This window comes from Giraffa tippelskirchi, chromosome 9 (genome assembly GCF_054371585.1).
Source record: "Giraffa tippelskirchi isolate mGirTip1 chromosome 9, T2T-mGirTip1v1.2.pri, whole genome shotgun sequence".
NCBI classification, from domain to species: Eukaryota; Metazoa; Chordata; class Mammalia; order Artiodactyla; family Giraffidae; genus Giraffa; species Giraffa tippelskirchi.
Window position 1 is genome coordinate 56,531,944 of NC_137283.1, and position 22,932 is coordinate 56,554,875.

Here is a 22,932-nt window from a genome sequence, read left to right on the forward strand (position 1 = left end):
GGAGACCTGGGTTCCATCCCTGAGTCGGAAAGATCCCTTGGAGGAGGGCATGGCAACCCACTCCAGTGTTCTTGCCTGGAGAATCCCATGGACAGAGGGGCCTGGCGGGCTACGGGCCAGGGGGTCGCAAAAGAGTCGATAGGACTTAGCAACTAAACAACAATAACAACAGACTCATTTTCAAATGAGGTTACACACTGCCTCTAAAGTAAAGCAAGTGTTATTTGCCGCAAATAGAAGGTGGTGGTTGAATGTTCTCAGCATATTCATTATATAACGAGGCTGGCTTTTCACTAAGGACCGCCGTCGAGTGACAGCTCAGAGTCTGCCACCTGCTTTGTTTGTGTAAAAAGGATTTCGTAGCAGGGTGGCTGAGCGGGGGCGATGCTGGGGGGTGGCACGCGGCGGGCCAGCCCTGAAGGACCAGCAGCTGGATCATCCCAGAATGGGAAATGACCGTGAGGTTCCCATTGAGGGGGCGTTGGGCAGGGGCCCTGGCCACTCAGGGACCAGGTGGCCGTGGCCAGGAGCCGGGGGAGGGGCGGGGCTTGCGGCAGCGGGGACACTGCCCGGTGACCCACGTGAGACGGGAATGGCTGGAATGTGAGGCGTGGGAAAGATGGTCACGTGCAGTTTCCCCTCCCAGGAGTCCCCGGGACCTGGAGCTCGTCAGCCAGCAGCATCCTTCATGTCGACTCCAAGACGGGCGTGGCCTTGGCCAGGCAGGCAGGATCCGTGACCATCTTCTATGAGGTCGCCGGGCACCTGAGGACCTACAAGGAGGTGGGCTTCGGGGCACACGTGTTTGACCCCCTGGGGGTGGAAAGCTCGGCTTGCCTGCTGACTGCTTCTGTTCTTCATGTAAGAAGCTCCAGCGCCTGGCGAGGCAGTCGGCTGGGGGTCACGAGCCTGGTTGGGGAGCAGGCCCCTCCTCGCAGGCCGCCGGCCCCCCATCCACGGCGGTGGGAGGACAGAGGCGGCCTCTTGGGGGCGTCCCTGCTCCCAAGCCGCCTCGACGGAGCCTCGTGGGCAGGACAGTCCGCGTGGGCGTCCCCCGGGGAGTGGCAGCCGTGGGCGGCCCCGTGCAGTGATTTGCCATCACCGGCCAAGCCAGCCTCCCCCAGCGAGTCACCTTTCGAGCCTTTGTGGAGGCGAACAAGACTGCTCTCTCTCCCATTTATCTCCAGCCGAGAATGAGTCAATGAGCGGAGTCTGGCTGCGTTCCACACGTCTCATTTTCCCAGCAGCGTGTGCTCCGTGGAGCCCAGCAGTGTCACCTAATAGCGGGCATGTTCAGCGCTGTTGCTGGGCCGAGCTAGTATAGACAGAGCAGTGCCCCCACCCCGAGAAGCCCTGGGGGGCGGCTGGACAGGCCTGGGAGAGGGGGACTGGCAGAGCAGGGCACCACCCTGCAAACGTGTGCAGGCTGTGAGAGCCAGCTCTGGGGCTGGAACTCAGGGTGTGGGGCAGCGGAGGCTGGCTTTGCGGTAGGATCACAGTTTAGTCGCTCAGTCGTGTCCGACTCTTTGCAACCCCATGGACGGCAGCACACCAGGCCCCCCTGCCCATCACAACATGCGTTCAATTCCAGGTAGCTCCTAGCGTGGTTAGGCGTGCAGGCTCTGGGGCCAGGCTCTGTGGGTTCAAATCCCAGCTGGGCACTGACAGGCGGTGTGACCCTGGGCTGTCGTTGAACCTCTCTGTGCCTCAGTTTTCTTACTGGCAAAATGGGGCTGACGTAGTTGTGTGGAATAAATGAGTCGTTCACGGGTGTGAAGCCCTTAGGATGGTACTTGGCGCATAACTGGTGCTTCATGGATATGAGCTGCTGCCATTGTAACTTAGGCCAGATGCAGTAGGGATCATCAGAGATTTTTTTAAGGCAAAGCATGATGTCCATCAGAGATACGTTTGGAAAGATTGCCTGGTGCCTGGCCGAGTCCGGGAGCCCGAGGGAGGGGGCAGTGAGGCCTGGCGCCCCTGAGTGGGACAGACTAAGGGTAGGTTTGGAGACACTCAGGAGGGAGGGTCATCGGAGCTTAGCGACCATTTGGGATGAGGAATGAGTGTCCGGATCCGGCCTGGGCGACAAGAGGGGAGCGAAGAGGGGAGCAGGGAGGAAGGGCGGAGCTGGGGGAGGGTGACGGGGGGTTTGAGGTGGCTGTGGCTCCTCCAGGTGGGGCTGGGGACCACTCATCTGGGCAGCTGTATCAGGAGCTCCAGGGCTGAATGCTGGAGACGGTGAAGGGTGGGGGGTGTGGCGGGTCTGGAGCACAGATGTGGGTCCTGAGGCCCTAGAGGCGGTGGGGACGCACAGGGCCTCCCGGAGCAGGAGCGAGTGGAGCTGGGCCTGGGGCCTCTCCCCGGGGTCGGGGAGGAGGCGTTGCATGGGAGGGGTGAGCGGGGAGAGACCACCCCTCAAAATGCCTATGTGAGCCTGCAGTTTGGTTAGGCCGGTTCATCTTGAATAAATGGCACTGAAGTAAAATAGATCCTTCTCTCTTCGCTGAAAGATTAGTTAACCGAATTGACCTATGGAGAAGCGGTCGTAGCTGTCAGGGGAGCCAGAGTCCTCAGTCCACCCCCGACCGCCGCGTGATTTCAGGCCTGACATGAACCCTGCCCCGTGCTGGGACAGGCAGCTGGCTCCACGGGGGCGTCCAGCCAGCCTGGGGTCTAGCCCAGTTCTGCCCCCATCCAAGCAGATCGCCTGGCCACGGAGCCTCAGCCTTGCCCCTGGTACCATGGAAATGGCAGTACCTGATCCCAGGTGCTCAACGAACTGCCCCTGCTTCCTCCCCAGATTGTGGTCAGCCTGCCTCAGAAGATCGTGGCCCGGTACGCCCGCCCCGTCCAGAGCAGCTTCCAGGAGGTCTCGACCTCCAAAGTGATGGTCACCGTGGGAGACCGGAGCTCCAACCTAAGAGGTAGTGAGCGAGGGGCTAGGAGGCCTGGGGGGCCCTGCCAGGCTGGGGAGCGGGCCCTTCAGATGGGATTCTGTGCCCTTCCTGCTCAAACTTGCCTCCCGCACTCCTGGGAGGGCATTCAACCCCCCACAGGTGGAAGCAGTGAGGGATGCTTCTGAAGGCCCAGTGCTGAGAAACTGCCTGTTTCTGGGCTTGGTGATGCAATGTCAGCCCCGGGCACCCAACTAGAGAAAGCCTCACCCTAGCACCACACAGCCCTGAAGAGCTGGCCTAGCAGACCTCACCGCTCATTCTGATTGTCATAATTCTCCCAAGTCCTGCCTCCAAGTCCTAAATGCGTGGAGCATTCAACCTCCTCCAACGCCCACAATAGCTTTGGACAGCAGCTGCCAGAAATAAGTGCGTCCACATGCTGTGCTGTGCTTAGTCGCTCAGTTGTGTCCGACTCTCTGTGACCCCATGGACTGTAGCCCACCAGACTGCTCCATCCATGGGATTCTCCAGGCAAGAATACTGCAGTGGGTAGCCTTTCCTTTCCCCAGTGGATCTTCCCGACCTAGGGATTGAACCTGGGTCTCCTGCATTGCAGGTGGATTCTTTACCAGCTGAGTACCAGGGAAACCCAAGTACATCCATACAGGTTGTTTTTTTTTAAAAAAAAAAAAAAAAAACAACACCACTTAACCGCTAGAATTAAATACCAGTGCTGTCAATCTGCTGCAGCTTTACTACATCGTGGCGACCTCTCCCCACTCCAGGGCAAGTGGACAGGACTGTGCAGCTGTCCAAACAATGCTCAGGGTACCAATGGGGAACTGGTGTCCAGGGATGAATTCCCATTTCCCCTGGTGGCTCAGTGGTAAAGAACCTGCCTATCAATGCAGGAGACGCAGGAGTTGAGTGTTTGATTCCTGGGTCCGAAAGATCCCCTGGAGGAGGCATGGCAACCCACTCCAGTATTCTTGCCTGGAGAATCCCATGGGCAGAGGAGCCTGGCGGGCTGCAGTCCATGGGGTTGCAGAGAGTCAGTCAGATACGACTGAGCATGTGTACACACACACCTGCTGACAGGAGCAGATGACACGCATTAGTGGGCCAGACCCAGCTGCCCGGCCTCTGGACGCTCTCTGGACGCAGGCTCTGAGCAAACGCTGAAATGGCCCGTTCCCTCAGCCTTTATAAGCTGTGGTCATCAAGAGGGATGTGGGCGCAGGTCTGGTTCTCGGAGCAGCCAGCCCCCGCGTGGTCTGTTCTGGCGTCCTGTGCTGGGCTCCGCAGGCGAGGGCTGAGGCGGGTGGCTCCGGGGGCCTGGGTGTGGCGCCCCTCACCCCCTCCCGTCTGCAGGCGAGTGCTCCCCCAGCCAGGCGGACGGCATCGCGGCCCTGCACCCAGAAGCCCTCCTTGGCTGCCAGCTGCAGTTCAAGCAGGACGTCTTCGACTTCCCGGCACATGAGATCTTCACCGTGGAGCCCGAGTTTGACGCCGCCCTGGGTGAGTCTGCAGGTCTGGACGTGAACGTGGCCTGCACGGCGGGTGTGCCTGTGATGTGTCTGGCTCACGATGGCCGTCTGTCCGGGGGAGCCCGGATCCGTCAGGAGCCTGACCTGGGGATGGATGTGCTCATCCTGACCTCTGGGTCACTGCCACCTTCGGGAGGTTCGCATTCCTATGCCAGGTGCCGGCCTCCCCTAGCGGCTGCCTCCACCCAGGGAGAGGACGCAGTTCAGAGCTGAGAAACCCGGTCCAAGGCCTTTCCTGCTCTTCACAACTCAGAGCTTGGAGGCTGCTCCCCTCGAGACCTGGGAAGGAAGGGTGGTGCCCTGCACTGCCGGCATGATGAGGCTCGGCGGCGGGGGCTCCGCGGAGGCAGGGCCCTTATTCACTCTTAGAGTCCCGGGCATCTCTGGAGTGTAGCTGCTCCACAGACCTGCTGCCCGGAGCCAGGGAGCTGGCGGCCGGCCCCATGGGCTGACCGCACGGGGTCACCATCTGGCTCTGAAAGGAGGGCCGCCCTCACAGGGAGCCGTGGCAGCTCAGGACAGTGCCCGTGACGGGCCTGCGCTGTGCCCAGTTCGAGCACACGCCAGGTCCACAGGCCCCCCCTGTCCACTCCGTGTCTCTGTCCCTCTGGCTGCTGTCTAGGATCCGGGGGTGCACCTGCGGGCACGCTGTGTGCAGGACCGAGCTCAGGGCTTAGCACCGAGTAGGCCCTCAGCTGTCCCAGGCCCTGTGGATTTGCCAGCTCGGCCCCACACGGGGTCAATGTTATCCCCACTCGACTAAGGACACAGAGTCAGCCAAGAAGCCGACTCGCCTGGGGGCTCCCAGCTGGTGAAGGTGAGGGAGGAGGAAAGGAAGGGAGTGGCCTCGAGGCGCCTGGCTGGCAGGAGCACAGGGAGCCCCCATCCCAGGAGTCCTGGTCTCCAGCTCACGGAGCCTCCCGAGGCACCCTCAGCAGTGTTCATTCCGCCCAGTTACCTGCTGTGGGCCAGGCATGGACCCCAGATAGTCCCAGCCAGGCCACCATAGAACCTCCTGCAGCACCCGGGGCGTCAGCCATAGAGGGGTCAGCCCTGCTGGACGTGGGGCCAGTGTTGGGTCGTGGTGTCAGCTCACCCTTCCCTCACCCCCGCTCTGAGCTAGCTTGGTGGGGTCCCAAGATTCAGAGATGGACCTAGCGCTCCTGTCCCAGGGGAGTCCGTGGATGGAGGATTCTAGGACACTGGGGAGCTCTGGGCCCAGAAAGGGGGCCCAGGGTAGGCGGGGACACTGAAGAGGGACTTCCCAGGAGGCCCCTGGAGGAGGGCATGCCTCACCTGGGCTCCAAGGGATGAATAGGAGTCCTCCAGGGAGAAGGAACCGCGTCAGGGCCTGGGTGGAGAGGGGGCCGGGTGGAACGGTGGCCCTGTCTCCACAGGCCGGTACCTGTGCGCGGTGACGATGCTTCGGCTGACGGACAGGCAGCTGAAGCACCTGAGCCTGAAGAGGACGGCGCTGCTGGTCACAGCGTCCCTCCTGGGCAGCGCCCCCTCCGCGGAGCAGGTCAGGGCCGAGGTGCCCTTCAGCCCGGGGCTTTACGCCGACCAGGCCGAAATCCTCCTGAGCAACCACTACACCAGCTCCGAGGTGAAGGTCTTTGGCGCCATGGAAGTTCTGGAGCACCTGGAGGTGAGCGGTGAGCAGGCGGGAGCCAAGGCCTCCGGAAGGACTGGGAAGGGGGAGGACCAGCTGCAGCCGTGAAGTCCTGGGCCGCCTCTCCTTGAAATGAGCACAGAGTTAGACACTCTTGACCATTCTTTTTTCCCCAGAGCAGAATCGCTGTCTCTTGTTGTTGTTCAGTCATTAAGTCGTATCTGACTGTGACCCCGTGGACTGCAGCACGCCAGGCTTCCCTGTCCTTCACCATCTCCCAGAGTTTGCTCAGAATCATGTCCATCGAGTTGGTGATGCCATCCAACCATCTCCTCCTCTGTCATCCCCTTCTCCTCCTGCCTCTGTGTCTCCGGGCATCAGGGTCTTTTCCAGTGCTGTCTGTCGGCCCATCTAATTGTGTGAAGGGTCGTGGCTATTCCTGTCCTCCGCAGCATGTGCTCAGCAAGCACGTCACATGTCCATGAGTGAATTCAGTGCAGGACACGTGGTGACCGAGAGCAGGGCGAGAAGCTCTGACCCCTCACCTATTGCAGACCCTGCACACCTGCGGACAACAGGTCCGCATCTCTGGGCCTGGGCCACCCCGTGTGCTGAAGGGTGGTGTAGGACGTGGGTTCCGGGGCCCGGCAGAGTGGGAGGAGCCCGGGGTGCTGAGTGCAGGGCTCGCCGGCGTCTCATCGGTCTTCTCTCGGTAGCCTTGGCTCCAGAGTGAGACAGGGATGAATTTGCTGCTGACTGGGGAGGGTCTGCTAGGCCCTGGGCTGGGCTGCTGGCATGTGACAGCCCATTGACAGAGCTCCGGCTGCCCCCTCGGAAAGCGAAGTGGAGTTTGGGGATCGCTCATTTAGCACAGCATTATTTAGAAGGAGCTGTTGATTAGAATTCCGTGATACTGATTTGTCCTTTTAAAAAACACCCAGCATAGACAGCGTGCTCCTCTAACTTTGTGGGTTGCGTGTCTGTCAGCTGGATGTGCCCAGCTAGCAGGGCAGCACAAGTGTCAAGAAGAAGTAGGGGTGTACCCCTCGGCCCTGGGGCTCCCCGGGTAGCACAGTGGTAAAGAACCCACCTGCCAATGCAGGACGCAAGAGATGCAGGTTCGATCCCTAGGTTGGGAAGATCCCCTGGAGGAGGGCATGGCAACCCACTCCAGTATTCTCGCCTGGAGAATCTCACGGACAGAGGATCCTGGCAGGGTGCAGTCCACACGAGGTCACAGAGAGTCGGACACGACTGAGTGACTGACCCAGCAGTCACATCCTCAGCCCTGACGTCTCTCCCAGGTGAAGTCAGGGTCCCCGGCCGTGCTGGCCTTCGTGAAGGAGAAGTCTCTGGGGCTGCCGAGCTTCATCACCTACACAGTCGGCATCTCAGACCCCGCGGCCGGCAGCCAGGGGCCTCTGTCCACCGCCCTGACCTTCTCCAGCCCCAGCACTAACCAAGCCATCACCATCCCAGTCACCGTGGCCTTCGTGATGGACCGCCGAGGGCTGGGTGCTCGTGAGTCACGGGACAGGACCACCGGGGGAGGATGGTCAGCGTGGTCCAGCCAGGAGCGGAACCTGGGAGTCTGGGGGCTGGAGGAGCAGAAATGCACATGCCCCCCAGAGTGAGCGACCAAGTCATAGTCACGCGGGCTTTGCTCCTCTCACCCTCCATCTGTACTCACAGGGCAGCTGGAGGGGCTCTTGTTAAATGTGACTAGATTGTACCCCTCCTCCTTTCAACACCTGGCATCTTGAGCACGGCCTTGGCTTTTGTGCTCCCGAAGGTGTGGAAGCTGAGCCTCCTCCCTGCTCCAGGGGGGTGGGTTCAAGCAGCCAGAGATGGACGGGGCTGGGCCCTGGGCTAACTGGGCTGTGACACAGCCCCTCACCCCCTGAGCACGGGCATAGCACTCGGGGCTCTGTGGGCGCTTTGGTGACTGTGTCCCTGGACTGCAGATGGCGCTGGGCTCTTCCAGCACGTCCTGGACTCCTACCAGGTCATGTTCTTCACGCTCTTCGCCCTGCTGGCTGGGACAGCGGTCACGATCATAGGTGAGCTGGGCGCGCTGTGTCCCCCCTCCATCTGCCCTGCCATTCCCGCCCCCGTGCTAATAGCCCCCCGTGCCTCTCTCAGCCTACCATGCAGTCTGCGCGCCCCGGGAGCCCACCACCACACCAGCCCTCTCCCCGAGAGCCAGCCCTCAGCACAGCCCCCACTGTGAGTAGCTGCCGTGCGGAGTGGTCTGGGGGTGGGGGGACCCTGTGTCTCATGAGGCCTGGCCCTGGGCATGAGTTGCAGCTGGGGTGTGAGCCCCAGAGGGCAGGTCCGGGCACTGGCGGGGGAACAGGAGCTGGTGGACGTTGGTCCTGGGCAAGGAGAGCTTTCCCCGGGGCAGACCAGGCAAGGCGGAGGCACTGGGGCCAGGGACCCTGTGTCTGCCGGTGTGTGCTCAAGCGGCTGGTTCCTACCCACTGGCACCGCTTTCTCGGGCTCTCAGCATGGGGCGGGTGGGCTGACTCAGAGGTGAGGGCTTGGGCGGTCCTGAGGAGCTGATGCTCCGAGAAGAATTGCATGACTCACTCCTCTTCATAATCCAGCTGTCTCTGTGGTCCTGAGGCCCTGGTGACCCCGCGAGTGGCGTCCGCTGGGGCTGTGCAGTATACAACCTGCACCGCTGTACCTGGTGGCCCTGTGTCTCCCGATTCCCTTTCAAGGGTTCTCTCCTCTACACAAAGAATCCTTGAGGGGTTGTCTACTGACCTACACGGGGGCATGGCCTGGCTTCAAGGGGCCTGTGAGTTTCTTGAAAGAGAACACAGCTTTGTGTATAGATGCATGTTGCTGGGTAACAAAACCTTCCATGTATCCTGGACCGTAGAATCACAGCCTTCGTCCAGGCTACCTCTCGGGCCCATGACGCCCAGGGGAGGCCGTGGACTGCTCGACAGCTCGCTTCCCTGTGTCGACTCTGATCGACAGAGTTGTCCTGCTGTTGACTGTCCTGTTGTTGCCCTGTTGATCCAGCTGTCCTGCAGTGGGCGCTCGCCTTGCAACTTGCATCCCCTGGCGCACGCCTCCCTGTTTTGTGGGAGCCGTGCCGGGGGCTTCACCTTGCCTCCTGAGCACTCCAGACCCACCCACACACGTTGGAGTCTGTTCCTGCAGCTTTCACTGCCCAGAGGGACAGGCCCCTTTCCCCGAGTGCCCCCTGGATGGGACGTGGCCCTGGGATCCTGTTCTCTGACCGGCAGGCTGTGCACTCTGGGAGGTCGGGAAGTGGCCCAGGCCACTGCCTGTGCAGCTCGGCAGGTCCCTGTGGACCCCACCTACTGGCCCCGGGAGACTGGGCCACTTCCTGACCATCGTCTGGCGCGGGCCTGCAGGGTCTGGGTGTGTCTGTCTCCCTTTGGCTGACCGTGTCTCTCTTCCCGCCTAGATTTTGCTGCCTCATCGCCAACACCTTTCAACGCACTGCCTCCTGCCCGCCGAACCAGCCCCGCCTTGGGGCTGTGGAGCCCATCGTATCCATCCCACTAGGCAGCGGGCCGAGACCCCGTGCCCCCACCGCCCCTGGGAACAGGCCTGCTGGGTCCAGCCTGGAGCAAACCCTGGCCCCAGCCGCCATTGCTGCCATCACCGCCAACTCCTGCCTGTAACTGGAGTCTAGGCTGTGCGCACGAGCTTAATCTTACATGTAGGAATTTAAGTTTGTTGTTTGGGGTTCTTTTTGCTTTTATTGTTGTTTTGTTTTACTCAGAGTCTTGCAGAGGCAAAGACTTTGGCTCACTCCTCGACCTGTTGTCTGGGGTTTCTCGAAGCACACGCAGCTTTTATTACTTTGGAGTCTCTAGGATCGCATCGTTCTCAGGACTTAGAGCAGGCGGCAGTCTGTGGACCAGAGGTCTGTAGATGCTGTGACAACAGTGTTCTCAGGGAAAGGACTGGTCTGTGATGTTTTTTATTAGTGTGAATTCTTTTCTCTCTGGAAATCCGACATTTCCCCCTGTCCAGCTCCTAGTGAGAAATGATTGGAGCGAATGGACGCGAGTGACCGGGGCCACCCCAGGGCTACACAAGGAGCCTCAGGGCTGGGACAGGGCGCCCAGATCAGCCTCAGGGGCTCCTGAACCTCCCGGAGCTGGGAGCCTTGCCTCCTGCCCCCATTGAGGGCCGCTGTGAATGGACAATCTCCTCTGTGGTTCTTTGTTTTCCCCAGTGGTGAACTTGGCCTCCACCCCGGAGGACAGCCCGTCCTGCCTGTCCCAGCTTCACTATCAGCACAGGGGCTTCAGAGTCGGAATCAGGGAGGCACCCTTGACCTGGATACAGGCATCACCCTTGTGCTCGGTCCTTCTGCCCACGCACAGACCCGTGTTCTCCGTCGCTCCTTCTGTACGAAGCGGATCTGAGCCTCCGCCGCCCTGCGGGACGGCCTCCCTCAAGGCAGCTCCCCAGATGGGCCAGGGAGGAGGCGGCTCGGAAAACGGCCTCCCGCCCAGCCCTCATCCATGCAGCAGCTGAGACCTCCGGGATGCGGCCCTCCCATGGCCGGGGAGCCGGGCCACCCCCAGGAAGACCCAGAGCCCGGCATGAGTGGACACTGCCATGGGGCCTCCAGCTTTGACCCTGAGCCGTACGCCTGAATCTGCCTCAGTCCTTCGGGGCTGGACCACACAATTTATTTTTTTAAAGCTAGAGACAGGAAGAATTGTGCCTTGCGTATTACTTGAGCTCAAACTGACAACTTGGATGTAAATAGGCACATTTCTACTTGGTTTATTTAATAAAGCTCCTTTTAATTTCTTAACATGAGTGTGATTATTGCCGGAATCCCATGCGTCCTGCCCGGAGGTGACCCAAGCCTGGTGTTGCTGCTTCCTGTCGTGTGCATCTGGGGAGCGGGTCTGTTCTATGGACCTCTTGTCTCTGGCTGCACACCCAGGCGTCCCTCCCCTCTGAGGGATCTCTGTGACCATCACCAACCCCACTGCCTGACCCTGGCTGGTCCAGCCCTGAGGATGGGGACAGACCTGGTTCTACTATGTCTCCAGAATCTGGTCTACAGGCAGACCTAGAAAGCATGTAACTGATACCATATGCCCCTGGTGGCTCAGATGGTAAAGAATGTGCCTGCAATTTGGGAGACCCAGGACAGAGGAGAATGGAGAATCTCCTCGAGAGAGATTGTCTAGAGAATCCCATGGACAGAGGAGGTTGGTGGGCTACAGCCTATGGGGTTGCAAAGAGTTGGACACAATTGCGTGACTAACGCACACATATGCACACGTTCTCAGCACAGGGCCTACCTGGCACACGGCACTCAATACAAGTCAGCACAGCCCTCAGGCATGCCCCCTCAGTGACACAAGACGGCTGCCAGGATCCAGGCATCACATCACGACTGGACATGGCAGTGTCCAGAAGAAGCACAAACTCTCCCTCTTTCTAAGGACTGAAGGCTTCTCTTCTGGAAGGCTCTTCAGCTGTTGCTCCCACCTTACCTGCTGGCCAGAGTCGGCTCCCATGGCCCTTCCCAGCCCCTGGAGGTGAGGGCCACTGATGATTGTTCCTTCAGGAAACAATCACGTGTGGTATTCCTTCAGGGTTGACTGGAGGTCGGGATGTCGACCCCCTCAACTTCTTTCAGATGAAAATGGAAAGGTATCAGGGTCTGCCCAGCTGGTCTCCTCCCTGATCAATGGGTTTTCCTCCCTTTGCCTATCTCAGGTACTCCCTGACAGAGCTGGATGGACACCCGGGCATACTGCCAAGAGGGCTTTCTTCTCCCCAGACATCACCGTCATCTTAAAGCACATGCTACTGGAAACAGCCAGACCCGCCTAGAGGCGAGGGCATTGACAAAACCCAGTGACTTGCCTCAGTTTTCTGTTCCCAAACTAACCAAGCAACTTTCACTCTCTAAAGGGTGCCAAAAAATGCTTTTAGCACCATTTAGTGCTAAAAATATAGTATTGCATATAGGTTTTTTTTCCCCCTCTAGAATTCCTAAGTTTGGCCAAAAAAATAACTCTGTTTCTCTCTGTCTCCTCCTATTTTTCTGTGTCTGTGTGTGTTGGGGGCGGGGAGAGGGCTGTATTGGACATGTTACATCTCAAGGTCCGAGACATCAACTCTGAGACAGACTACAGCCTGGGCATCCAGGTGGGTGGGAAAGGCGCAGAGTTTACAGGTGAGGTGGCCGAGGTGCAGGCCCCCCATCTGGGGTGGGAGGGGACTCGTGTTCCCCCGTCTGCAGAGTGGCCTTCCTAACATCTGGCTGCCTCCCTACCCGCCAACCCGCAGTGGCACCAGGATAACAGGTGGTACGTGGGCTGCACGTTTATCCCAGCCCTCCGAGGCCGAATGCGTCCCGCCCCGTGGAGGTCACGTGACTCACTTTGGCCAGTGGCGTGTGGGTGGAAGTGACCACGTGTCCATTCAGGGCCTGGGCTTAAAGAGGCCTCACTAGTTTCCTCGCTCCCTCCGTGTGCTTCTGCTGTTGACAGACTCACAAGGAGGCCCAGGGCATCTGAGAGGACCTGAGACAAACGTCCCCGTCTCCAACTGCCTGACCATGGGCGTGAGTGATGGCAGCTACAAACACACTGACGTTGGGGATGGTTTGTCCAGCAGCGTTATTGCAGTAGTAGGTGACTGATACAAAGTGTGGCATGAATTCCCTTCTGGCTGAACCCTGTGGGGCAGCTTTCTGCCGCTTGTCTCAGAGTCTGAGTGACATGGCTGCGGCCTGGTGACCCCTTCCCTTCAGCCTGTTGTCTCCTGGGCTCTGCCTGGAGCTGCCCTTCAGCCCATTCTGCTTGACGGGGCTTCCTGGTGGCCTTGACAGGAGCTGGAAGGGCACCTCGTGTCAGCGCCCCCACCAGGCACTCAGGTAGGTGCCTTGGAGGCTAATCACGCAGGGCCTTCCTACCCTGAGCACTGGTTTCCTCCTCCTTGGGCTTCTGTTCTCATCTCATCACCCTAGTGGGCCAGGTGACAACCAGGAGCAAGAGAGGAGGTGGGAACACAGAGCCCCCTGGGGCTGGGCTGGGACGGGCATGCAAGCCACTGCTCTCCAGTCTCTTGAACAAAGAAAGTCATGAGTCTAAATCTAAAATCATGGCTCAGGAACAGGCTACCTTGGCTGGGGCGTGCTGCAAAGTCACGGTGTGAGAGGAGGGGTCAAGGTCATTAGGAGAAAACAATCATGGGTCGTTCTTTTTCTTATTGTTCAAATCCCTTATTGTGCAGACAGGAAAACTGAGGTCGAGAGACAGGAAGGGACTAGCGGGGGCCACCCCTGAGTAGTATACCAGGCCCTTCTCATGATGGTCAAGGTCCCCCCTTCCACCCGGAGTAGTGACCCAGGACACGGACTCATCAGGGGATGGTGTGGGCCTTTCCCCCGTGACTAATTCTCAAGGAGCCCGTCTGGAGCCACAGTTTTAACATCACATGAGGTGAGCCATCTCAGCTAAAGAGAGAGCCGGGAAGAAAACCAAGGCAGAACCATGGGTTTGGGGACTGTCTATTCTCTTGTTGGGTTTTATGTTGTATGTAAGTAGCACATAAACTTCCGTGGGGAGGATTTCATTAGCAGACTCATCAGGTGACCACCTTCACGTGGGGAGTATTTACTGAAAGCAAATGGGGACAATCATAAGCACCAGGAATGTGGTGGCCCATTTTCTCATTGCTCCCTGGTTCCCAGGTACCATCGCCCCAGGGTGGCGTTAGCTCCCCCCTTGGGTCCTCCTCCACGTAGCGGGGTGTGTCGGGAGGCCAAGGACCTCAGAGCGCCTGCCTCTGCCTCTCACCAGCAGGAGGCCATGACCTTGAGGACCTCCTGTCCACTCCGGAGGCTCAGCTTCCCCATCTGCACAGTGGCAATAGTCACACGGCCTCCTCCTCCATAGGTGCGCAGTGTGGATTCGATGAGCTGTTGTATTAAACCCCCTGCGTGCTGGAGAGCTCCGTAAACGTGAGCTGCTATTCCTTCGTCTCCCTGGTGGTTGGAGGCAACCGCCCCTGCTCTCTTGGGGGCCGTGAAACCCCGGAGTCCCTGCTGCCACTCACCAGGCCAAGGGAATCGAATCACAGTCAGGTGCAGGCTCACAAACAACGGGACAGCCCAGGCACGTGGCCCCGGGAGTGCAGGGCTGAGGGTGGATGGCCTCGCCCACAGGACTCCACCTGCCAGGTGGGAGTGGAGCCCAGCGGGGCCCGTTCTTCTGCTTTTCTAGAGACTCCGAATTCCAGCTTGGGGGAGGTAAAACCTTCCAGCTTATACATATTGGTAATAAAGCTTAAAAAATGTATTTTTTTTAGAGAAATGAACTTGTGGGGGCCAAAGAAACCTGCTCTCAGGCCACCAGCTTTCAGTCTCTGAGTTTCCTCATAAATGGTAAACATTCTGGCACGTGCGTGCCCCCAGCCCCTTCTGTGTCCCTGGTAGACATTGCTAATCACTTCCAGAACTCTCTCTTGCTCGGGCAGGACTCTGCCTTGGACTCCCTACAGTCCAGCATTCCGGCAGCCACGGCCAGTTAGCTGGTATAAGCGGAAGTGAGGAGTCCCACCTTGCCCGCTAACCTACTCCCAAGCCGCTCATTTCAGAGGCAGGAAAGGACTAGTTTTAGCTCACCCATAACCAAAGACGTGAAAGGATCAGCTTTTCTCTGGCAGCTGACGAAGATAGAGGGACTTGGATAAAGGATGTTTTGTGTGCTGGAGTGTGTCATTTTTTTTTTTTTCTTCAAAAGTATAGGTTTGGGACTGAAGCATCTTAAAATGCAGAAGACGTAGGCCCCGCTTCCTGCCCCTACTGCCCATCGGGTCCAGGTTGAGGGCATTGATGGGCGGAGGCAGGGTGTTTGTGTAAATGTAGTACTTTATTTTCAGGAACCACTGAAACGACATTCGCCCCCACCCCCGCCCCGTGGGGGAGGGGAACAGGAGCTCATGGTCTAAATCAAAGGAAAATGATCAAGGCACCCAAGTCGGAGGCAGACTCCTGTCAGCTGTCAAGCCAGTAATTTTGTTCCCTAAGCCAGGAGGGGTGAGCTGCTGTTACCACCTCCAGGAGATGCTGGCAGCCTTTGTCAACGCCCTGCTTCCCCAGGAGCTGGCAGGGTGGGAGTCGGCAGGATGAGTCAGACAAGGCTTCTCTCTGGAGGGGCAGCGGGACACCAGGCAAGGCTCAGAGCTGCTCCTGTGGGTGAGGCGTGCTGCAGCCTCAGCGGAGGGATGCTGCTGTGTTGGCGGAGGCTCCTAGGAGGAGGGGAGTCAGAACCAGGCATGGGACATCGTCAGAGGGGCTGCTATGAGCCCCAGGTCAGAAACTGCTTTTGGAGGAGGAAATGGCAACCCACTCCAGTATTCTTGCCTGGAGAATTCCATGGACAGAGGAGCCTGGCGGGCTATAATCCACAGGGTCGCACTGAGTCGGGACATGACTGAGTGACGGGGCATATCAGAAACTTCCAGCCTCCTCTGGGGGCAGTATTGAGCAGTGGGGAGGGACGCATTGTGGCCTGGGTTCAAATCCTCACCCATTAGGAACAGAGTTATGGCCTATTGTTCTGGGTATAAAAAAGCTCTTGGCTCCCAAACTAGGGAATGCAGGGAAATGCTGATTTGGGGTGATGGGTCAGTGCAATCAAAGAAGGCCTCCTGTCTCCCCCAGGCCTGTAGCATTCCCCAGGGGTATGCGTGGCTGGGTTGAGATGTTCTGAATTCAGGACACATGGAGAGAAGTCAGTTAATAAACTTCTAAAGTTAATTCTTTCCAATCTAACTGGACTCTTACTTTTTTAAAGTTTCTCACTTTTCAAATGACAAAATGGATAAAACTCACTTTCAGTACAATTTCACTTAATTTCAGATTCTGAGTAGGTTATTTCGTATGACAGTTAAAACCTATTATACCAAGTCCTGGTATAAAATATTCTAATTATGGGTCAATCCTCGTTGTATTTCAACCTGTTAAGTGTTTCATATGTTCTATGTCCTACTCATAAAAGTATACCTTTAAACGAAGGATGAAAAGCTGCAGATGTCACCTTGGAAAGCGTGGGGGAGGACCGAGTTTTATCGAGATGCTATGAGGGAGCACACGAAGAGCTGCAAGCCACCCTGTGTGTGGCAGGGAGCCTGCCCCGCGCCGGCCAGGTGCCTGAGTCGGCGTGTCGTGGCAGAGGCTGCTCAGAGGGTTACCCTGGGTGTCACTGTGTGTGAGAGAGTGGAGTCCCCCCGGTGACAGTTGGCAGGATGACTGCTCCGTCCAAGGAGAGTGGGCGAGATGTATTTGGGGAAAACACGTGCCCTCACCTCACCTCTGCCCCTTGGCCCTTTAGCCAGGCTCCCCCAGACTTCCGGTCCTGACTGTCCAGCCAGGCCCTCCCCCTCCCTGGGCCTCAGCATCCCCCTCGGCTCTGATCAGATGCCCCAGCTCCAAAAGCCTGCGGGTCCAGGAAGGGACCAGACCCAAGGCCCGGGCCCTGCGTGCCAGCTTGCCCGCCGCAGCCGCATCCGCAGGGAGCACAGCTGCTACCCTGGGGCTGCCCTGCTCTTGGCAGGCGGGAGGTGAAACCGCAGAGACCACAGCCGGGTGGGGCTGGGAGGCCAGCTCCTCTGCAAACCATGGCCTAATTTAACCAGCACGCCGTGGCGAGGCCCTGAAGGGCAGCGCTAGCCGCCCCGGCGTTTCTGCCTGATTCAGAACACCTAAGCCGCCTTGGCTCCTCCCACCCCAGTGGGGTGATGCTCCGGTCAGCCCAGGCTAGTCGGTCAGCCTGCCCAGCTGTTGTTCTGGTCTCCCTTCTCTGCCGGCCTGACTCCCTGCTCCAGGGCAGAACTCTCCTCTCTGCTGCAATTTCCCTTCTTCCTCTTCTCCTCCTGCACCCCTCTTCCTCCTCCGCCCCCTGCATGCCCCCACTTCCCATCCTTCTCTTCCTCCCCATCTTTCTCCCAGCAACACCCTACAGCCTCACTGTGCAGACTCTGGCCCTCAGATGGGCAGCATGGGTGCCCCCCGGGAGCCTGTTAGAAAATGCAGCCCCTCAGGCCACACCCCAGCCCTGCTGGGTCAGGGCCTGCAGTTCAACAAGCCCCCCAGGTGACTTGTGTGCACTTCTCTAATTACAGAGTAATCAGAGTTCATTAAAGTGGCAAATACCGCCAAGAAAGGCAGCATCACCTGTGGCCCCTCTGCTGATTGCTGACTCTGCTTTTGATTTGCCCTGCTTTCTTCCCAAGGTTTTTTTTTTTTTTAATATTGGCGCATAGTTGATTTATAGTGTTGTGTTAGTTTCAGGTGTACAGTGAGGTGATTCAGTTATACATATACCCACTCTTTTTTGGATTCTTTTTCCCATATATAGTATTGCAGAATGTTGAGTAGAGTTGCCTGGATTAAATGTTAATCCCAAACTCCTAATTTGGCAAGGGTTGCCAAGAGGAGGGAACAGCCCTTGCAAAGATGACCAGAGAGACAACCAGGAGGCGGGGGGTGGGTGAATGTGTGTGTCTGTGTTGGGCAGACAGTGGCGGTTCCAGGGGAGGGCATTGCAGAGGTCAGTCAGGAGGGGGCTGCGGTGGCGTGGCTCGGACAGGGATTCTGCGGGTCTGCTGTAAACATTTAAGCGAGTGACATTAAAGGCTGGACCAGGCCACTGTTTTCCATGAGCAGACCCTGAAGTCAGAAAGCCTGGGTCCAAATTCTGACTGCACTTCTCATGTGCTCTTTTACTGTGAGCAAGCCAATGAACCTCCCTGTGCCTCAGTTTCCTTACCCCGAAAACGGAGGCCACAGCAGTGCTTCCTTCGTTTGAGCTGATGTGAGATTAAATGAGGGGATCCATGGAAAGCACTGGGAAGCACTGCTGGTGTGTAAAAGGCCAGCTGGAGCCCAAGGCCGGGTGGCGCACTGCTTTGAGCCTCAGCTTCCTCAGCAGCGGTGAGAGCCACCCTCTCCTGCAGGGATGCTTGTAAATATTCAACAGCCAACCGACGGGCATGTGCCTGGCCCTCTGCCTGGCAGGCTTGGCTTCTCTCGTGGAGCTGGCATTGTAATGCGGGTGACGGGAAAAAGCATAAGCAGAAAGCACGGTTGCAGAGATAGTGCTAAGTACCCCGAGAAATACCAGACAAGGTGGGAGGAGACAGGATGATGGCGGAGGGGACCCTGCTTCCGTTTGGTGGTCGGAGAAGGCTTTCCTGCAGCGACGTTTGAGTTGAGATCTCAGAGCCAAGGAATCGGCAGAGATGGGCAGGAGAAGTGTTCCGGCCAAAGGAACAGCATGTGCAGAAGCCCTGAGGCAGGAACGCACTGGGCCTGACTGTGGAACGGAGCAGGGGCAACGTGGCTGGAGTAGGGTCCCAGGTTTTAGCGAACAAAAATGCAGGGCACCCAGTTAAAGATCCGAACAGCAAAAGATTTGTTGTTGTTGTTGTTGTTGTTCAGTCGCTCAGTTGTGTCAGACTCTCTGCGACCCCATGGACTTGCAGCACGCCAGGCCTCCCTGTTCTTCACTATGTCCTGGAGTTTACCCAAACTCATGTCCAGTCGGTGATGCCACCCAACCATCTCATCCTCTGTCATCCCCTTCTCCTCCTGCCCTCAATCTTTCCCAGCATCAGGGTCTTTTCCAATGAGTCTGCTCTTCGCACCAGGTGGCGAAAGTATTAGAGTTGCAGCTTCAACATCAGTCCTTCCAATGAGTATTCAGGACTGATCTCCTTTAGGATTGACTGGTTTGGTTAAAAGGATTTTTTGATATAAGTATATTCCAAATGTTGCATAAGTCATTTGTTGTTATCTGAAATTCCAATTTTACTGGGAACCTCTATTTTATCTGGCAGTCCTACACTCCAGGGGAGGAGTTTGGAGGGGGGCTGATTCATCAGCCTGATAGAGGCTTGGCTGGCCTGGGGAGGTGGTTGGATTTCTTGCTAAGGATCACAGTTAACAGGGCTGAGGCCTTGGCCTCCGTGCTGGCCCAGGCACTAAAAGGGGTGGGCCTTGCAGCTCAGTAGGGGAGCTATCAGGGACCCGGGAACAAGAAGTTCGAGCCACTCGCTGTATGGAGAATTCTCCAAAAGATGATTCATCTCAAGTCACAGACAGGAGCCTGGGCTGCCTCGCACTCCCGGGAGGCGAAGACATCCCTCACAGAAAGGACAGGGAGGGGAGGCGGTCGGGGTAGTAGGAGTGATGTTAAAATTAGAACCACTGTGTTCTCCTAATTACAGAGGCAGTCGTCGCCCTAGGAATCCGTAATGGGCTTCCTTGCAGCCTTCTGGAAGGGGGAGTCCACCATGTACGTATTCACGAGGAACCGGGAGAGGGTCTCAGGGGACGCTGTGTACCCAGTAGGGGCACAGCGGGGAGGGCTGGGTCTGGGTGTGCATGCTGTTCTGCAGCTGATGGCGTGAATCCGTGACGTCAGGCCTCTCTGCTCCCTGTGGGCCTCGGGGGATGGATGGGGGGAGAGTTAGCTGCAGGAGAGACTCCCAGAGGCGGCATCTGGGTCTCGCACGCGGGCTCTGCTGGCCTCCCCGGGCTCAGCGCTTGCTGAATGAATGAATGAAAGAAACAAAGAAGGAATGAATGAGGGCACTTTGGCAACCCCTCCTTCTCATGGCGGGGCTATTTTAAGCCTCCTGCTAGGCCCTGTGTGGGCACCTCCACACCACGTCACCGCAAACAGATTAAAAGGCACCCACATGCCTCATTAAATAGAATTTATATATAACTACACGGCAGTGAGTGGAGATGCCATTGACTAGTTAACTGAGGTTCTGTTCTGTGGACACTTCATTAAACATTTATTCATTTTGACACCTTAGTACGTCTTTTCCCCCCATCCTCCACCCCCCACCCCCATCTGCAAAACATTGCTGGGCCCCCAGCAGCCTCCTGGCTCCCGATGCTCTGCCGCATGGCTAAGCAGGTGGCCTTGTCTCGGGATCTCAGCGCCCCCACAACCTGTCTGTAAGAGGGGACAGTGGATGTGGTGACCACCTGGCACGTCCTCCCACGCAGAGACTTGTCAGAGCCCTCCTGCTTCCTTCAGAGACAAGGGGGTGAGAGTCACTGCTGCCCCCCAGAGGGCCATTGACGGCCGTGGGCGCCAGCATCAGCAGCTGCTTTTATCCCCATTTTACAGGTGAAAAGGCAGAGGCTGGGAGGTGAGGACAACCTTTTGGGGTGCTGGTCTGCCTGAGGAGATGTGGACCAAAGCGCATCACACATCCTGGGGTCTGGTCCATTACCCTTCAGTCCTGACTGTGTGAAGGAGATGCTGACGGGTCTTCAACGCCCCCCCCACCCCGGTGTATGCGCTGTCGGGTCAGACTCTTTTTGACCCTATGGACTGTAGGCCACCAGGTTCCTCTGTCCATGGGATTTCCCGGGCAAACATACTGCAGTGGGTTGCCATTTCCTACACCAGGGGATCTTCCCAACCCAGGGATTGAATTCACGTCTTCTGCATCTCCTGGCAACTGGAGTCTTTACCACTGAGCCACCTGGGAAGCCCAGGCCTCTGTAGTGAAAGTACCAAATCCTAACCATGAGGCCACCAGGGAACTCCTCTATAAATATTTTTGTTTAAAACAGTAAAGAAAAAAATTAAATATGTGTTTCGTGTATACCCAGTAACAGCAAAATTCATGAAGGCAGCATTTAAAAAGAATTTTTATTGAAGTATAGTTGATTTACAGTGTTATGTTAATTTCTTCAGTACAGCAAAATGATTCAGTTATACATACATATACATTCTTTTGCATGTTCTTTCCTGTTACAAGTTATCACAGGATATTGACTATGGTTCCCTGTGCTAGGCAGTAGGACCTTGTTGTTTATCTGTGCTGTGTATGATAGTTTGCCTCTGCTGATCCCAAACTCCCAATCCCTCCCCTTCGGCCCCTCAGCAACCACACATCTCTTTGCTGTGTCTCTGTTTGATTCTGATTCATAGATAGGTTCACGTGTGCTGTATTTTAAATTCCGCATTTGATAAGTGATATCATGCAGTATTTGTCTTTCTCTTGTCTCTTTGCTTTGCTTCATTTGATAATCTCTAGGGCATTATTTCATTTTTTGGTGGCTGAGTAATATTCGATTGTGTGTATGTGTGTGTATATATACATATCACGTCTTCTTTATCCATTCCATGGACATTCAGGTTGATCTCCATGTCCTGGCAATTGTAAACAGTGCAGCTATGAGCATAGGTGTGCACATGTATATATCTTTTCAAATTATAGTCTTTATTCTGGATATATGTCTAGGATTGGGATTGCTGGATTATATTGCTACTCTATTTTTAGTTTTTGAGGAACCTCCATACTGTTTTCCATAGTGGCTATTCTCACGAACAGTGTAGCATTTATTATTTGTAGACTTTTTAACGGTGGCCATCGTGAAGGCAGCATCTGAATGACCAAATTGAGGGTTCCATGGGGTTGGGCTGCAATTAGCATACTGTGTGCTGTTCAGTCGCTAAGCTGTGTCTGACACTTTGTGACCCTATGGACCGCAGCACGCCAGGCTTCACTGTCTCCCAGTTTGCTCAAATTCATGTCCATAGAGTTGGTGATGGCCAACCAACCATCTCATCCTCTGCTGTGTCTCCTCAGACAAATCAGCCCACCTCTCTGGGCCTTCCCATTCTTGATAAGGATTGCTAATGCAGACAAGGTCCAGTGCTAAGGGTCTAACGCTAGAGATTCCTTTTTCTGATTGTCTTCCCCTTCTTGGAAGGGGAGGTCAACGCCTTCCATATAGGTCCAGCAGACAGTGGACCAAAGGCACTTGGAGGAACAGGCCCATGTCCTGATATTAGGTTCTGTGCACACAGGCGCTAGGAGCCTGGCACTGGGGATGAGAAACGCAGTGAAGGGCTTCAGTTCTGTGGAAGCTGTGTGCAGGGGCTCTGAGTCACCGAGAGGAGCAACGTTGTAGGACCAACTCAGGACCGGCTACCTGCTCCTACAGGGTGAGACGCCTGAGGAATGAGGATCCTTCCTGATTTGCAGAAACAAAGTGATTGACAAGGTGACTTTAATCACCAAGCAGCTTTATCTAGAAGAACCACAAATTGCTCCTCAGCTACTCAGAAAGAGAGGGGCTTGATGGCCATCTCTGAGGATTAGCAGTGTGGAGCACCAGGACAGGGGAGGTGGCTGGGAGGTGGTCAGCAGAGACTCCAATCCCCAGGGAGCTCTTGCGACACCTTAACTCTCATAAACATGTGCTCCTGGACATCTTGAAAATCCTGTTTGAGTCTCTGCCCTTTTTATTATTTTTGGCCATGTCATACATCATGTAGGATCTTATTTCCTGGACCAGGGATCAAACCCATGCCCCCTCCAGTGGAAGCTTGAAGTCTTACCCACTAACCACCAGGTAAGCGCCCCCCGCCCCCCGCTACCACCCAAGTCTTTGCCTTTTGATAGGAGAATGGAAGACATTAACCTTTATTGTACTGTTGGCTTGTTTAGACTTCCTTGGCCATCTTATTTTAATTGTAACTCATCATGATTTCATTGTGTTACATTTTTAAATTGATCACATTACCTATTTCATTTTTCACCCCTCAACTGCTTTGAAAATTATGCCTTCTGTCTCTGTTTGCCTAGTGAATAATTGTATATTTTTAACACACACACTTAGTTTTCTAATAATGTTTATTATTTAACAGTGTCTCTGCTCCAGCCTGGTCTTTGTGAATGCTGATACATCCCTGAGGCAGGGATTAGGGAGTGGGGGAGGGGCCGCACAGGGTCGTATGCATGGACCCTGTGCCAGGCGTTGTCTCCATGTTTCTGCATATGACCTTCATTTATCCTTAGAGCAGCC

The 22,932-nt window shown here is 56.4% G+C and overlaps 2 protein-coding genes across 5 annotated transcripts in view; both read left to right on the forward strand.

Moving 5' to 3' along the window:
• NUP210 (nucleoporin 210) overlaps positions 1-10,875 on the forward strand; it is a 114,537-nt gene extending 103,662 nt beyond the window's left edge. For all 3 annotated transcript variants that reach the window (XM_081526488.1, XM_081526486.1, XM_081526487.1), the window contains exons 33-40: positions 647-783; positions 2,804-2,927; positions 4,272-4,418; positions 5,845-6,095; positions 7,364-7,580; positions 8,024-8,119; positions 8,202-8,285; positions 9,505-10,875. In XM_081526488.1, the coding sequence (XP_081382614.1) occupies positions 647-783; positions 2,804-2,927; positions 4,272-4,418; positions 5,845-6,095; positions 7,364-7,580; positions 8,024-8,119; positions 8,202-8,285; positions 9,505-9,605 (1,157 nt within the window). In that variant the 3' untranslated portion in view covers positions 9,606-10,875. The remainder of the gene's footprint in view (positions 1-646; positions 784-2,803; positions 2,928-4,271; positions 4,419-5,844; positions 6,096-7,363; positions 7,581-8,023; positions 8,120-8,201; positions 8,286-9,504) is intronic.
• Positions 10,876-19,315: 8,440 nt separating this feature from the next.
• IQSEC1 (IQ motif and Sec7 domain ArfGEF 1) overlaps positions 19,316-22,932 on the forward strand; it is a 297,962-nt gene continuing 294,345 nt past the window's right edge. For both annotated transcript variants that reach the window (XM_081526498.1, XM_081526491.1), the window contains exon 1: positions 19,316-19,387. In XM_081526498.1, the coding sequence (XP_081382624.1) occupies positions 19,347-19,387 (41 nt within the window). In that variant the 5' untranslated portion in view covers positions 19,316-19,346. The remainder of the gene's footprint in view (positions 19,388-22,932) is intronic.